Raw genomic sequence first — 16334 nt, forward strand, 5'->3', positions numbered from 1 at the left:
TAGTCCTGCCTTCTCCATTAGATGCCTTTTGGCATCTCATTTCCTCCAACCATCTCTTCTTACCCAGCACTCCTAGATCATCAACTGTTACATATACAACCAGGAAAAACAGAGGATGCAAAAGCAGTCACTGCTCCCCTGTCACTAGTTCTTACCACTTGTACAACCACGGAACCCAACAGTTCTCACTCCCCTCCCCATGGAGTTCTTTTTTCCTTTTTGGGGGGGAGGGGTAATTAGGTTTATTTATTTGTTTACTTATTTTAATGGGGGCACTGGGGATTGAACCCAGGACCTCGTGCATGCTACGCACGCACTCTACCACTGAGCTACACTACACCACCTCCACCAGGAGTTCTATCTTAACTATAACTCATTAATAAATTCAAAGGTAACTACTCATGTCCTTAAAGACAAAAATCCCTCCCACCTTACAATTTCTTTATGAATTGGGTCTTGACAACTTTAAAAGAGATATGAAATCACACTGGTACTTACATTGTACAATGCAAACGGGATGATTCTTACTACGGTCCACAAAATTCAGCCTACTTCTCTACCTTCTATGTATGTTACTTGTACTTACTTTTGTATTCTTGTCACTTGTATGTTAAAGTGACAAGAATACAAAAGTAAGTACAAGTATTATCATATAGATTCCCAAATATACATAATCTAAGTTCACATTTTACTATGGACTCCAGTGTGTCTAACTATAAAACCAATTTAGGGCAGTTTTTTCAAAATGGAATGAGTACCATCAATGGAGGCAGGGTGGGGTGGGTTGGGAGGGGGAAACACAGGTTTGTAATTTCAGAAACCTGAAAATTCTCCCCCAATAACTTTTATCTATTCAATTTAATTTGATAATAAAGATTCAAGATGAACACTGCATGAACCATATGGTTGGCTACCTTATCAGTGTTCTGTCATAGAATATCAATCCAACCTTTTGTTTACAAACCTTTACTAAGTCGTTTCACATTGATGAAAAAGATAAGCAGACTTAGTATGTAAATTAAACATTTTTGCCAAAAGGTGCTATAATAGAAAGCTCAAAATCATTAGTTCAAATTCAAAAAATTAGAAAACGTGAGCCCTTACTGGTAAAGGCATGCTGAACTCAAAAGAAATCCATTTATAAGAAGCAACGTTCACAATAAAATGATCATTTAGATCCTGCTACAAGAAGAATAAGTCCAAGAAAAGCCTTTGCTTTGCTGGCTCAGACACCTCTCTGCTGCCCAGACATTAGAATTTAACAATCATTTTTCAGGTGCTGGAAGACCTGGGTCCAATTTTGATTCCAAAGTTTTATTTTTTCTTTCTCCAATTCATAAAACTTTTATTCCACTTAAATGAACTTAATACACGTGTTCTTAACAATCATTCTTGGATTATTCATGAAAATTTCATAAGACATTAAACAAAACTATCATCTCAAGTTATTTCCCTGTTAACTATTTTTTTCAGCACATGCATGTTAGGCAAGTATCAAAACAAAATCACAGAAGCAAAAACCTAAAAAAAGTTAAATACATCAGGGTTTTTGTTTGTTTTACTGCTGCGCTTGATATATATGAAGTAATGGGACATTAAGCAATTCATTTTTACTGCATCTTTACTTCTACATTTGTTCTTAGGTTGCGTAAAATACTTAAATACAAATAAAATGAGTGTAGCAAAAATAATGAAAGCAAACAGCAGGTAACTTTACAAATAATGGAACGTGAACCACTTCTGCCCTTATCCAGAGTAAACCGGTCACAACTAAACAAACACTTCTGTAGCTATAGTCAACAGTGTGCACACTGAGACTAAGTATTCCAATGATAACACATGGTTCAACACATAATATCCAAGGGATGTCCATTTCTACTACAGCCTTAAGAGCTCCAAGCCTCAAAGTACCCAAACTACACCTGTGACTGGAACCTATTATCCCTTTTATTTATTCCCCACCAGGACAAACCAATACCTAGGCAGCTTTCTTTGCTTAGACATGGAAGCGGTTTTAACACTGGCCCTTGTGAAGTCTGTGTACTATGCCAAACATTTATAACTTGTATAAAAATTCCATATTCCCATACTGGCCACCTCAAGATGAAAACATGTAACTCTCTAAACGTTAATCAGCTCTACTCCCCAAATTTTAAACATAAAAACCACTTGGAAAACATAGAAATTCAAATAGAAATAACATAAACCTGTCATAAATCATAAACAAAGAACTATTTGTGGGACAGCATGAATGACAAATCATCTACTGTGTAAATTTTAGAATGAGGCAGACAAAAGTTGGAAGGCCAGTTATTTTTCCCCTTTCAGCTTCTTCTCCTTGGGTATCCAATGTCCACAATGTCACGTTATCTCTCAGATAAAACAATGTAATATCATTCATTACATCAATGCTGCAAATTAAAATTTTAAAAAATTGTATTTGTTACTATTTGATATGAGTAAAGGGTTTGGTAGTTGCCTAAGACATCTAAAATAATTGATTAAATTGAGCACTTCCAGCACTCACTGAACGTGAACTTGTAATCTCTGTATTCCATAGAAGTAACTCTGGTCTTTAATCGCTCTTAGAAGATTATTCCCACCTAATTTCCTTTTATAGTGCCTGGCATAACCAAATATATATTAATAAAATTTTGATGCCGGTAAGTACTCTCAGGAGAGGGTACTTCTCACTTGCTGAACACCACCGTCATTAGAATGGTCTGGCCGCACCTCTGTGCAGAGTTACTAGGTAACAGAGAAGCAATGGAGGATCTAGGGTACTCTTATCATCAGCCCTTGTTACTCAAGGCAGAAATATGCAGCACGCTCCTGTTCCTTCCCATCTGGCTTATTCTCCTGATGGTAGATTTAACTAGAAAGGGATCTGAAAGGCAAATACAGTAACTTTAGGAGGCAAATTTGAAATCTTGAGGATGGCACTCCCATACTTAACCTAAACTTCACATTCTCCCTGCCTCTCCTTACTGTATTACCTGTGCATATGCTTTCTTATTGTATTAAAATGTAAGCTCCTTCCAGAACAGAAAACTCCTTTGTGTACGCTCAATTTACTTCCCTACCTTCTACAAGGAGCAACCAGCAGAAAGTCAACACATTCCTAATAGACACTATTAAATAAAGAAAAAACCCTACTCTGAAATGATAACCACTATTTTTATACAACAGGCAAGGCTCACCAGTTTCATCACTGCAGCTTAATAAAAAACCACGTCTACCACTATAACAATCACTGTATTCCGATCAAAGTTAAAACTTCCAAATTGAATTTTTGAAACAATACATTTAAACACCAGTTTAAAAACCCCACTGAAAGAAAAGTACAATGGCATTTCAATTATCTAACACAGACAAGGATTCTCTGAATGTGAATTTTTCAAATGAATGGAAATGTACCACTCTTTACAATTTACATTTAAGATGTAAATCTTTTTTTTAATTAATTATATAACCTTCTGACATATTTACAAATGTCTGGGGTTGTTTCAATATAATGGGGAGAAGGAAGAAGAGAGTGGATAGGGAACAGATGAAACAAGGTCATCTGTGAATTAACAATATTTAAAGCTGGGTGATGGACAGGTGTGTTCATTAAACTACTCTACTCTTGTAGGTTTAAAATTTTTCACTTAAGAAAATTTACACTCCAGGAACCAAAACAATGCGGTACTTGTATAAGGGTAAACATAAACACTAGTGGACTAAAAGTCCAGAAATAAATCCATTCATCCATGGTCAACTGATTTGACAGCGGTGCCAAAACCAAAAAATAATGAAAGAAGTCTCTTCAACAAACGGTGCAGGCACTAGGTTTCCAAGCATAACAGAACGAAGCTGGACCCATATTTCACACTATGAACAAGAAATAACTCAAAATGGGTTAAGACCTAAAGGTAAGAGCTGAAACAATAAAACTCTTAAGAAAATACATAGGTGAATCTTCATGACCTAGTATGACTTAGCAATAGATTTTTAGATACAATGCCAAAAGTACAAGCAACATTAAAAACAAAAAAGATAAGATGGATTTCATCAAAATTAAAAATTTTTATAAAAAAGACACCATCAGGACAGTGAAAAGACAACCCCCATAATGGGAGAAATTATTTATAAATCATATACCTGATAAGGATCAAGTATCCAGAATATATAAAGAACTCTTACAGCTCAACGAAGAGAAACATGCCAAATTAAAAATTAGTAAAAGGCTTGCACAGAAACTTGTCCAAAGAAGATATACAAATGGCCAGTAAGCACATAAAAAGATGTTCAACATCATTAGTAACCAGGAAAATGCCAATGTAAGCTACAATGAGACACCACTTCACAAACTCTGGGATGGCTATTAAAAGAGAGAAGAAGAAAAAAGGAACAAAGGTGTTGGCAAAGATATGAAGAAACTGGAATTCTTGTACATTCTGGTGGGAAGGTAAAATGGTGCAACCAGTATAGAAAAATTTGGTGGTTCCTCAAAAAGTTAAAACAGAATTACCTTATGTCCCACCAATTCCACTACTATGTACACGTTTAAAAGAACTGAAAACAGGACTCAAAACAAAAATCTGTACACAAATGTTCACAGCAGCACTTTTCACAATAGTCAAAAGGTGGAAACAATCGAAATGTCCATCTATGAATGGTTCCACATTATGTGGTACACATATGCAATGGAATATTATTCAGCCATAAAAAGAAAATAAATTACTGATACATTCTATACATGGATGAACCTCAGAAACATGCTAAATGAAAGAACCCACACACAAAAAATCATACTTGGTGTGATTCGGTTTATATGAAATATCTATATATGAAGGATCTCCTTTGGGGTGATGAAAATGATCTGGAATTACAAAGAGGAGATTGCACAACACTATCAATGTACTAAACGTCACGGAACTGTACATTTAAAATGATTAATTTTATGTTATGTGAATTTAGCCTCAAAAAATTTCATAAAATTGGTTACATATTTCATATCAACCTGAATAGGAGTAAACTACTAGAATTTAACACTTCATTCATCATTCAGGAGTGCTAAGTTTGTTGGCCTGCCAAAGGATTTTGTCCTTAAGCCAAACAACAGAAAAGAATGCAACTGCTTCTTATAAGTCTAATAATTTCCCTTCAGTCTAATTACCACTAGGCTGAGATAACCAGTCTTAAAAATCTCAGAGTGAGAGAAGATTTTTAGCCAGATACCTATAATGAAAGTGTGACTTTTAAAAATCATGATCTACACCACAATGAAATGCAGTCTGAAACTTGTCTGCAACCTGGTTTGAACAAATCAACTACGAAAAGCCATTGTGGATCTGGACTATCAACTAGATATTAAATATTAAGAGTTTGTGTTAATTGCATAGGTGGGATAAGGGTACTGTGGTTATATAAGGAAACAGAGAAAATGTCAAGATGTCTATAAAATAATACATAAGGCAAAGATAAGGACAAAATACCTGTGATGATTAAATCTAGGTGATGAGTATATGGGGGGTTTATTATACTATTTCCTGAACTTATCTCTGTGCTTGAAATTTTTATAATAAAAAGTTAAAATTTAAAAACTCAATCCCAACATTTCATTTTTTAAGGCATTTGTTGGCTATTAACCTATCTGAAAGAGAAAAATCACTTTTCATAGTCATTTTGATGTTAGAGGAAATTAAATTCTTAAGAGAACTATGGGTAATTCACTAAGTACATACCTACCCCCCCCCCCGACCCCGGGGTCACTCTTGACAAGTAATGCCTTAATTAACATCCAACTCTAAAGTCACTGACCTGAAGTCAGGGATTATAAAATAAAAATACTAAACAATAGCACTACTGACCTTGTAATGTTTCACAGAGCATTAAATATTGACTTTGTATAACCAAGATAAAATTTTAAGTCAAACCACTTTAAAAAAGAAAAATATAAATGTAGATGTATGAATTCTATATAGATGTATAAATTCTAACCCAAGTGATGGAAAAAATAAAAACAAAGCACTGCCAAATTGGCAAAAATAAAAAACAGGATGGGTGAAATAAGATCAAAGATATCATTAATCACAAGCAATGTAAGTAACTTTAAACTCTTAAAGATATTATCAAGTTGTATTTATAAGAATTCAATTTTATGCTGTTTATCAATAGATCCCAAATGCATGGAAAGGCTAACAGTATTTACCAGAAAAAAAAAAAAGGAATCCTCAACAAAACCCTAGCAAACCAAATCTAACAAGAACATATAACAAAGACTGAACACCATGACCAAGTAGGATCTACCCCAGGATTGCAAAATTGGTTCAACACATGAAAACTGACCAACGTAATCCACTGTATATAAATAGGATAAGAGACAAAAAAACACATAACCAGGGGAGGTTACAGCTCAAGTGGTAGAGCACATCCTTAGCATGCATGAGGTCCTGGGTTCAATCCCCAGTACCTCCTCTATATATAAATAAATTAATTAATTAATTAATTAATTAAAATAAATAAATAAATAAATAATCTTAATTACACTCTCCCCAAAATAAAATCACCTAAACCATTAAAAAAAAAAAAACCACACACACACACTCATCTCAACAGATGAAGAAATAGCATTTACTAAAATCTGACACCCATTAATGGTTTAAAAAAACAAAACAAAACCAAACCACCACTCAACAAACTAGGAATAGAGGGAAGGAAACTCCTCAACCTGAAAAAGGGCATCTACAAAAACACAGCTAACATGATACACTTAATGGGAAAATCTGAAAACTTTTCCCTCCCTAAGATCAGAAACAAAAAAAAAAAGATGTCTACTGTCCCCACTTCTATTCAACACTGTACTGCAAGATCTAGCCAGAGCGAAAGGCAAGACAAAAAAAATAAAATGCATTTAGATTGGCAAAGGACGAGAAAAGTTATCTGAACTTGCAGATGACAACCACATACACAGAAAATCCTAAGGAATCCACATACACACAACAAAAAATCATTCAAGCCAAAAAATGACTTCAGTTAAGATTGCAGGACAGAATAGGAGTTTGGGATTTGCAGATACTAACTACTATATATAAAACTGATACACAACAAAGTCCTACTATTTAGCACGGGGAACTATATCCGATATCTTTCAATAACCTATAATGATAAAGAATATGAAAGAGTATATGTACATGTATAACTGAATCAATATGCTGTACACCAGAAACTAGCACAACATTCTAAGTCAACTATATTTCAATAAAAAGAATGGACTTTAATTGATAAAAATATATCAATATTGGTTCATTACTTGCAACAAAAGTACCATACTAATGTAAGATAGTAATAATAGGGGAAATTGGGTACAAGACATATGTGACGACTCTGTAATATCTGCAATTATTTACGTGTAAAACTGTTCTAAAAATAGCTTATTTAAAAACAAAGTAAAGGAGTTCCTCACTAAAAGCTCAAACTCTGGGTTTAGAGCTCTATTAAATATCCAAGGAAGAAAAAAAAGTTTGCAGGACAGAAGATCAGTATATAAAATTAACTGTATTTAAACTCTGCACTAGCAATAAACAACCTGGAAATTAAATTTAAAAAATAATTTCACTTATGACAGTGTAAAAAAGAATTAAATGCCTAGGAATATTTTTTAAAAAGAGTTTTGCAAATGTATTCTGAAAACTATAAAAAAAATTATCAAAAGAAACTGAAGACCTAAATAAGTGGAGAGATATCCCAGGTTCATGGATCAGAAAGCATAACACTGGCAATACTCCTAAAATTGATCTACAGAAGAAAAACAATCCCAATCAAAATCCCAGCTGCCTTTTTTTTTTTTTTTTTTTTTTGCAGTAATGGAGAATCTAATAGTAAAATCTGTCTGGAAAGGCAAGGGATCCAGAATAGCTAAGACAATCTCAAAAAAGAACAGTTAGAGAGAATTTATACTTTCCAATTTCAAAACTTACTACCAAAGCTACAGTAATCCGCCATAAGGATAGACAGTGAAGCAGAACTGAGTCCAGAAGTAAACCACTACACACATGGTCAGTTGATTTCAACAAGGAATTAGAGAAAGAATAGTCTTTTTAAAAATGGTTTGGGGACAAATGAATATTCATGTGTACAGAATGAAACTGGACCCCCACCTCAGGCAATATAAAAAAAACTAACCACAAATGGCTCAAAAATCTAATTGTAAGAGCTAAAGCTACTAGAAGAAAGCACGGTAAATCTTTATGACCTTAGACTTGGTTATGATTTCTTAGCTCTAACACCAAAAGCACAAGCAACCAAGGAAAAAAATAAATACATCAGAATTTATCAAAATTACATTTGTCCTACAAAGGACACCATCAAGAAAGTGAAACAACCTGCTGTGGGAGAGAATAACGATAACCGACAAAATGAGAGAAAACATTTTCAAATCATATCTGGTAAAGGAATTATACCTAGTGTATATAAAGAACTTATTCTTTAATAATAAAAATAACTGAATTTTAAAATCAGCAAAGGATCTGAATAGACAGTTCTCCAAACAAGATATATAAATGTCCAATAAGCACATGAAAAGATAATCAACATCTTAAGCCATCATGGAATGCAAACCAAAAGTCACAATAAAATACCACTTCATACCCACTAGAATGGCTATAATCAAGAAGTCAGATGATAACAAGTGTTGATAAGGATGTAGAGAAACTTGAACTCTGATACACTGTTGGTTGGAATATAAAATGGACACGCAGCTTTGGCAGTTTCTGGGAAAAGAGTTAAGCTACTTGGCAGTTCCTGGAAAAGTGAAATAGTTAACCCATGACCCAGCAATTTCACTCCTAGGTATATACCCTAAAGAACTGAAAAATCTATGTCCACACCAAAACGTGTACAGGGATTTTTATATCAGTACTATTCATAACAGCCAGGAAGTGGAACAACCTGATCTCCACTAACTGACGGACAGGTCAATAAAATGAGGCATATTCACACAATGGACTCTTAGGACACGTGATTCTAGACTTAGAAGATCTCATTCCAACTACTACAGTATCCCCAGTCACCTTTATTAGTTTCACCAGCGCTCAGTACCTGAAATCTAATGACCAAATATAACTGAGTTACAACAGTACTCAACGTACTTTTCAGAGACTGTTCATACAAAGTTTATGGTATCAAAGAAGTTTTCAAAGACAGGAAAACCAAACAAATACTTTATATCTCAATAGAAAGTATCTTTCTATCACCAAAGGAAGGTTTGAAAACCAATGATTCTAAAAAAAATCACTCACTGCTACTTGCACGGAAAGTAGGAGCTTCTCTAAAAAAAATTTGAAATTTTATATACCATGTCTGAAATGGGAAGCAATGAAACATTAAATCATCACTGCTCTCATTTTAAACAGATAGGCTATGAGATAGGCAGCTGTTCAACTAAGGGTAAGGGAAAAAGAAATTATTTAAAGAAATGTTGGCACTGATTGACCTGTGCACAATGGCTGTCATTCTTCTATTTTCCCTCCTCTATTAAATTCTTAATCTTTAACAGTTGCTTCACCAGTAAAGATCCTATGTAGATATTAATTTTTCTTCAGAAAGTCTACATTTTGGAATATCAGGATGTCATAAATCAGCTAGTACAGCACAGTAAAAACAAAAAACACGTTCTTAAGTCAGGTTTGGCTTCAATAGCTGAGAGTACATTATTATGCTTGTTTCCTCTTCTACATGTTACATAGTAGTTCATATATCTTTATACCTTTTCCTTCCTCCAGATTCTCAAACTAGTTACAGCAGAGTTAACTGCTTCTTGTTATTATTAAAATTGTGTAAATACTATGATTACTGCTAGAGCAAGCAGTGTACTGTGATTTCAATAAGGGTTCAAAGTTATTGTATATTTTGTACTAAAATTTCTTAACAGTACATATTTGTCATAAGGCACAAGTTAGAAAGGGAGGAGAAAAGGAGTCATTTCTGTCACTAACATCTGAATGCTGCTGTAATGTCTTCTTCTCCCAGCTCTCTGTCTCTTTACTATAGCATATTATCACAAACTAATAACCTAATCACAATTCAGGTCTCATCCTTTACAGTTACTTCTAATAATAGAGAGCTCAGTAAGCTGGTCAGACACAAGATAGCCATCTTGAAAAAAGTTTTCCTATTTACCAAATACATACACAGAAAGAGACACATACTACAGACAACATCCAAAAACCATATGACCCCTGGCAATAAAACAAGCAAGAAATATTTTAAATACTCAAATGAATCATAAAATTTTACTGATATACAATTAACCAAATAGAGCAGCATGTCATGTTACTAATTTTAGTTCATCACTGTATTTCAGCACCTACAAGGATATCTGGCACTCAAACACTTAAGCAGACCATACACTTCCTGAATGGAATGATTCACTAGCATAAAGATATGTGTCCCAAATAATCTAAAAACGTAATGGGACTCCCAATTAAAATCAATCCCAACAGATTCTTAACAGGCCTTGATAAATACACCTATTACATAAAAAAATAAAGAAAATCTTAAGTGGATAAACTATCAAGAGCATTAATGCCCACGTATGTCTTAAGCTGTCCTTGAGTGATTCTCATGTATTCTAACGACCTGTTGGGCAAACATAAATGAAAGTCAAACAGCTAGGAAAATGCCCCACAAATGCCTAAATCTAGTTTAGGAATCCCTGCAACAACAGTTCTCAAAGTAGGCCCCCAAAACCTATTCAGGGGGTCTAAACTAATTCAAGGGTCAAAATTATATTCAAAATAGTACTACGAGGCTATTAGTCTTTTCATTCTCATTTTCTCACAACTGCATAGCGACGTTTTCCAGAGGCCACATGATACGTGATACTGCTACAGATCACGAATGCACAAGCAGATGAGAATCAAACTATATTCAGCTAAACCAGACAGTAAAGAGGTTTGCAAAAATGATTAACATAACTCTTCTCATTTTTTGGAAACTGATTATTTAACAATGTTATTTAGATTAACATATAATGTGTTTATTATTTCTATTTTTAAGCTAATAAATATTTTAACAATTTTTCAGTTTTAATTTGTAATATGGTTAAGTATCAACTGATTTAACCCAAACAAAACCCTTTTGGGTTCCTCAGTAATTTAAGAGTGCAAAGGGGCCCTAGGACCAAAAAGATTGAGAACTGCTGTTCTAACCTAACCACTCAGTTCCTCAGTTAAATAAATAACACTTTGTCCAACATATCTACCAATTCTAAGACTGGAATAAACTTTGAAGGATAAGTAAAGCACAACTAGTGGGCAAGTAACATCAAAAGTAGCTGCATACGCTCCCCAGTGCTCACCAGCATAGAAGGCTTAAGAGATTACTATAAGCTAATAACAACAGTTTATCATCTGCTTTCTTACTCATTTACGGCAAACTAGGACTTCTTCCCCTCCTTCCAGGTATCAGTTTCCCAAAGTATCAGTGTAGGAACAGGCGAAGCCAAGAGAACACTCAGATTACACATCTTTTTTCTTTTTTGATATAATGTACGCAGATAAAGGTTTACTATTAATTCAAATATATGAAAATGAGAAATAATTTTCTTTGTTGAACTATTTACCACTTGGACTACTTCCTCTCTGGGAAGCTTTGGAGTACCTGCTATACTCACAGCTCCTTCTGGACAGGTTCCTTAAGCAGATCACCATGTTTTATATCAGAGAGGAGGGACCCTGCTACCCTCATCATACCTGACTGACCAGGACAAATATCTGACACTAGGGAAAAAAATCTAAAACTTATACAGCTGTCTCAGAGATAGCCAGAACTCCCCCCAAAAAGAGGGAGTTTGCCAGTAATGACAGGAGCATTGTCTGTAATTAAGTGCAAACAACAGTGGAGTCACTATAGTGGCTCACCACTAGTGCAGAGTATCACAGCACCGAAAAAGTAAACTGATACTGAAGATACATCAAAAACGCTACTAAATCCTGAAAGAACTTCTAGTTCCTGAATTCATCCTCACCTCCGTATCTGACTGTGGGATCAGTGAAACAAGTATCTTCCTTCCCTCTATAGCCTTTGTAAGGGGGTGGAAATGTATTATTCCTATTAAGGTAACATCACATTATTTCTTATTAAACATCACTACCACACTTGGGGGAGCAAAAAAAGACAAAAAGACCAGAATGAACAACTGGAGGGTAACTGTGAAAAACTAAATAATCCAGATACTTTTTTCTCTGTACAAATCAGTAAGAGAACAGCCATCATGCTGTGTAAACGGAAACAGAAGGACATCGCTAGAGAATGCGAGATCCCATAAGGTCCCATTGTGTAAACTGATGACTGGGCAAGTTACAGGAAGAACTGAAAATATAGGCCTTATGTTTGGTTTGTATAATCTGTGAATATTGAATCTCATCCCAGTCAACTGAAAAAGGTAGGAAAACTTGCTGAACGCCTATCAAAATCTCATAATCAGAATTACACAAGCTGAAACAAAATTCTAGAACTCAATGTTTAAACAAAGATCAGTCACTGGTATAACAAAACGTGTAAGATCGGAATAAAATTAGACACTCAGATTTAAAAAAACTTAAATGAACACTGAGTGGCTAAGAATTTAAAATAATGATATAAGGACTAAAGCAGTCAAGTATGTTATGTTCTTTCCAAGAACTGAAAAGTGGCTCAAGGCCTTACCTTGAGAGCTAATAAGCAGCTGCTCATTTCTCAGCCGGTTCTTCCTGAGCAGAAAAACATGCGACTTAGGATAGCTTGGAAGGGAAGGGCAGTTGGGACGGATGTAAAAGCTTTTAAAGCAGAGGTCTTTATACAAGAGAGTTAAACCAAACAAATAATCTCGTTTTACACAAACAAGAATATTAATACTGAAATAGTATTTTCTCCTTTTTAACTTTCTTTCCAGTCTGATTTTGTTCCTATTACAAATATTTAAAATATCCTTTAAGAAAGTACTATTTTAACATACAAAAGGTCAAAGCAAAAAAATTCTCAACGTAGTAGATCTTCCTGACACTCTCAGCCCTGCCCCAAATATCTTATGTGAAACACCAAAGCAAAAAGGCCAAGCAGTCCTGGTCAAAGGGGGCCCCCTGCAAAACCCTAGGACTTCTTAGATACAATTTGAAAGGCACTCAAGCAAGAGTCCACGAAGCATTTAAAACAAAAAACAAAAAAAAACTTGACATTGGCTTATGAGAAAATAAATGTTTTTCAATTACATTGCCACCACTTTTCCTTAAACATAAGCCAAAAAATAGACTAAAGATCTAGTCTGAGGGGGAAAAAAAACCCATAGCATTCCTTCTTCACTACCAAACCAGTCATTTAACAAGTTTCAGTGTTTGCAATTTAAACTTTACATCATTCATGAAAATCTTTACGAATCAAGAGACACTTTTCTCTTAAAAAATACATAGACAAGATTAAGTATCTCCTCTCTGAAGAGCTTTTTTTCCATAGTGAAAGAGCTTGGAAAGTAAAAACTGTATGTGAAAGAATAACATACTTTTTTTTTTTTTAATCTAAAGAAGAGACTTCGGTAATCCTGATCCAAACAAACCAAATGTAAAAATCTAATAACTTTTAAAATAAGAATCAGTGAAATTAAAAAACTGGACATTTTATAATATTTAAGAAAATACTGCTAGAATTCCTTAGGCTTAATGATGACACTATGGCTGTTCCTGTGCTTGTTTTTTTTCCCCCTCAATTATATACCTTTCAGATACCCGAAGGATTTGCACATGAAAGGATTTTGAGAGTTGCTTTAAAACATCCAGCAGGTGGATGAAACAGAACCAGTCATTTGACAATGGTTGAAGCTGGGTAATTGGTACATGAAGCTTTATTGAGCTCACTTTGTTTCTTGTGAAGGCTGAAGGAAAAAAGCATCCTACCCACCAAAATATCCTGTCAAAAGCAGAGAGATTTTTTGTCCCACTAAATCACCCCAGAATTCTGCTTATTCTTTTTTATCTGGTTTAGCAGTAAGTTCTCCTCTTCAAACCAATTAACTTCCTCCAATAGACCTGTAACTGAACTACAAGACTCGCCTTGACGCCTTTTAATTCCATTCATCAGCTAGGCGAGGCTCAGGTGAGGAAACAATTCAGGATTCCAACTTACAACTAGTGATCTTATTTAACCTCAAGACCGCACAGCTGTTTTGGGTCAAAGTGATGAGCTATCTATCGCAGGTGGTTGTTTCTGTCTTTCGAATTTATCTTCTCCCCGCCTAGCACTTTAACTAAGCTTGGTGAGTAGCACACAGAGGTGATAAGTAACAGATGTTCCCTCCCAGGAAATAAACCCTTTCGATGAGAAGGGGGAAAGAACTCAATCGAGTATGACACCCAGAAATGTTCCAATCTCGGGGTACGTAACTTACATATATCCTGAGACTCTCTCGCCCCAAAACTCTTTTAAATGGTTAGAGAAGAGCGACCCTGGTTGGTTTGTTTCATCTCCTCCTCCTTTCTTAGGGGAGGTGCTAGAGAGCAAAGAAATGACCAAAAGACAGGCCGGAAGAAGGAAAGCGAAATAGCATGGAGTCGGATAATCAGCTCTTAAGTAAATGAAAACTGTACCCAAATTAAAAGAAGTTACGAGGGAGTTGGCTGCTACACTGCTCCCGGTAACTCCAGAGTACCTGAGCGGCTGAGAGAGTGGGAAAACCTGGCTGTAGGAGCACCAGCTCCCAACTCCCTCTCTCTCCAAGATTCATAGACACAAAGACATAAAAGGAACTCCTCCCGACCCCCGCCAACAGTAGCGCCGCAAAAACAGCCCCCACCAGCCCGGGCCACGCTGGCCGAGCCGCCCTGGCCCCGTGGAGCCGCCCCAGCCCTTCCCCGCGGGGCCGCCAACCCCGAAGCCCGCCGCGCTCCTCAGGCCGGGGCCCCTTCTCCCGGGCCGGGCGAGGGGCAGCGAGCGGACCGAGTCTCGGCTGGGAACTCGCCCGCCACCGAGGTCCTTCGCGCCCGCCCGGAACTGGGGTCCTGGTCCCGCGCCGCCCACTCCGGGCCCAGGCGGTGCTCCGTGAGGCCGGCCTCGGGCCTCGGACCCGGTCCACTCCGCGCCCGCGGGACCCGCGCGACCCCCTGAGCCGCGCCGGCCGCCACCGGACGGACTCCGCCACTGGCTTACCTGTCTTCGCTCTTGTTTTTCTGCTTCTTTCCCATGGTGTGTCAGCGGCGCTCGCGGCCCCAGCTCCTCTATTCGGTCTCTCACAGACCCACTGTCTGCCGGCCGACTTCGGTCTCCGTTCGGCTCCGTCCCCTCGCGCTACCGCCTCTCGCACCCGGCTCTCCACAGACCCGCGCACTGGGACAGGGCACATATGGTGTGAAGTTCGAGTGCGCAAGCGCATCGCCCCGCCGCCTCGGCGTGGGGACGCAGGGCGCGGCGCATCGAGAGCTGCGTCTCGGCTAGAGCGTCTCCAGTGGACTCGCCCGCCCGGCAGGAGCCCGAGCGCCCCCTTCCCGCAAGCGTCCGCCACGCACCGACGCCGCGCGGTTTCCAGGTTCTAGAACCCGGAGGTGGACGGACAAAGAGGCTGAAAATTCCCCCGTGAACCCCCTCCCTGCGGGGAAACGCGAACGTAGGGAGTCGGAGCTCAGTCTCAAAGGCCGACTTTGGGCTTCTCTTCCACCCTTCACCCTCTATACCTTTGTACTCTAAGCTACATGAGGTTCAGTAAGGAACCACAGTGAACCAGCGGTGAGCGGTCTGGGTGTTCCCAGAGGTAGCTAAATCCGGAACAAAACTGGACCCCTCAGTAAAGTCCGTGAATTATGCGGTATGTACGGTTACAAAACAAACAAAAACCCTAAACAGGGACACTCCCATCCATTCCCCACAGTCTTTACATTCAAAACGAGAGCAAGTTCTAAAACTTTGTGTTAGGGAAGTCACGAGGGAACCCGCTGGTGTTGTGTAAGTGCTCTGTATCCGGATCTGGACGATGATATGAGTGCTAACTGTGTAGAAACAAATCATGCTATATAAGTTACACTTCGAAGGGGAAAGTTCAAGAAACAGAATGGAAACAAAGTTGGGGCGTCACTCCCAAGCAAGATCGCAGCTATTTCATTTCTGATGTAACATTACGTGTACTGAGGCTCAGAGCCTAAGAAAGTTGACTCCAGGCTGAGCCCTAAGAAACTACAATGTCCAGCACACTTCGCTCCCTCGCCCTCTGGGCTGTTTACGCGCAGGGAGGGAAAAGATAGGACACCTCGGCTTCCGGATGGCTGGGGCCGAGTCGGGATGGGGGCGCATGCGCAAAAGGCTCACCGCCGTCGGCACTTCCCCCCCCC

The 16334-nt window shown here is 37.6% G+C and overlaps 1 protein-coding gene across 2 annotated transcripts in view; it reads right to left on the reverse strand.

Annotated features, from left to right (window-relative positions):
• EIF5B (eukaryotic translation initiation factor 5B) overlaps positions 1-15378 on the reverse strand; it is a 65806-nt gene extending 50428 nt beyond the window's left edge. For both annotated transcript variants that reach the window (XM_032469742.1, XM_032469741.1), the window contains exon 1: positions 15163-15378. In XM_032469742.1, coding sequence (XP_032325633.1) covers positions 15163-15197 — 35 coding nt within the window. In that variant the 5' untranslated portion in view covers positions 15198-15378. The remainder of the gene's footprint in view (positions 1-15162) is intronic.
• Positions 15379-16334: the final 956 nt, after the last annotated feature.

Source organism: Camelus ferus, chromosome 28 (assembly GCF_009834535.1).
Source record: "Camelus ferus isolate YT-003-E chromosome 28, BCGSAC_Cfer_1.0, whole genome shotgun sequence".
Lineage (NCBI taxonomy): Eukaryota > Metazoa > Chordata > Mammalia > Artiodactyla > Camelidae > Camelus > Camelus ferus.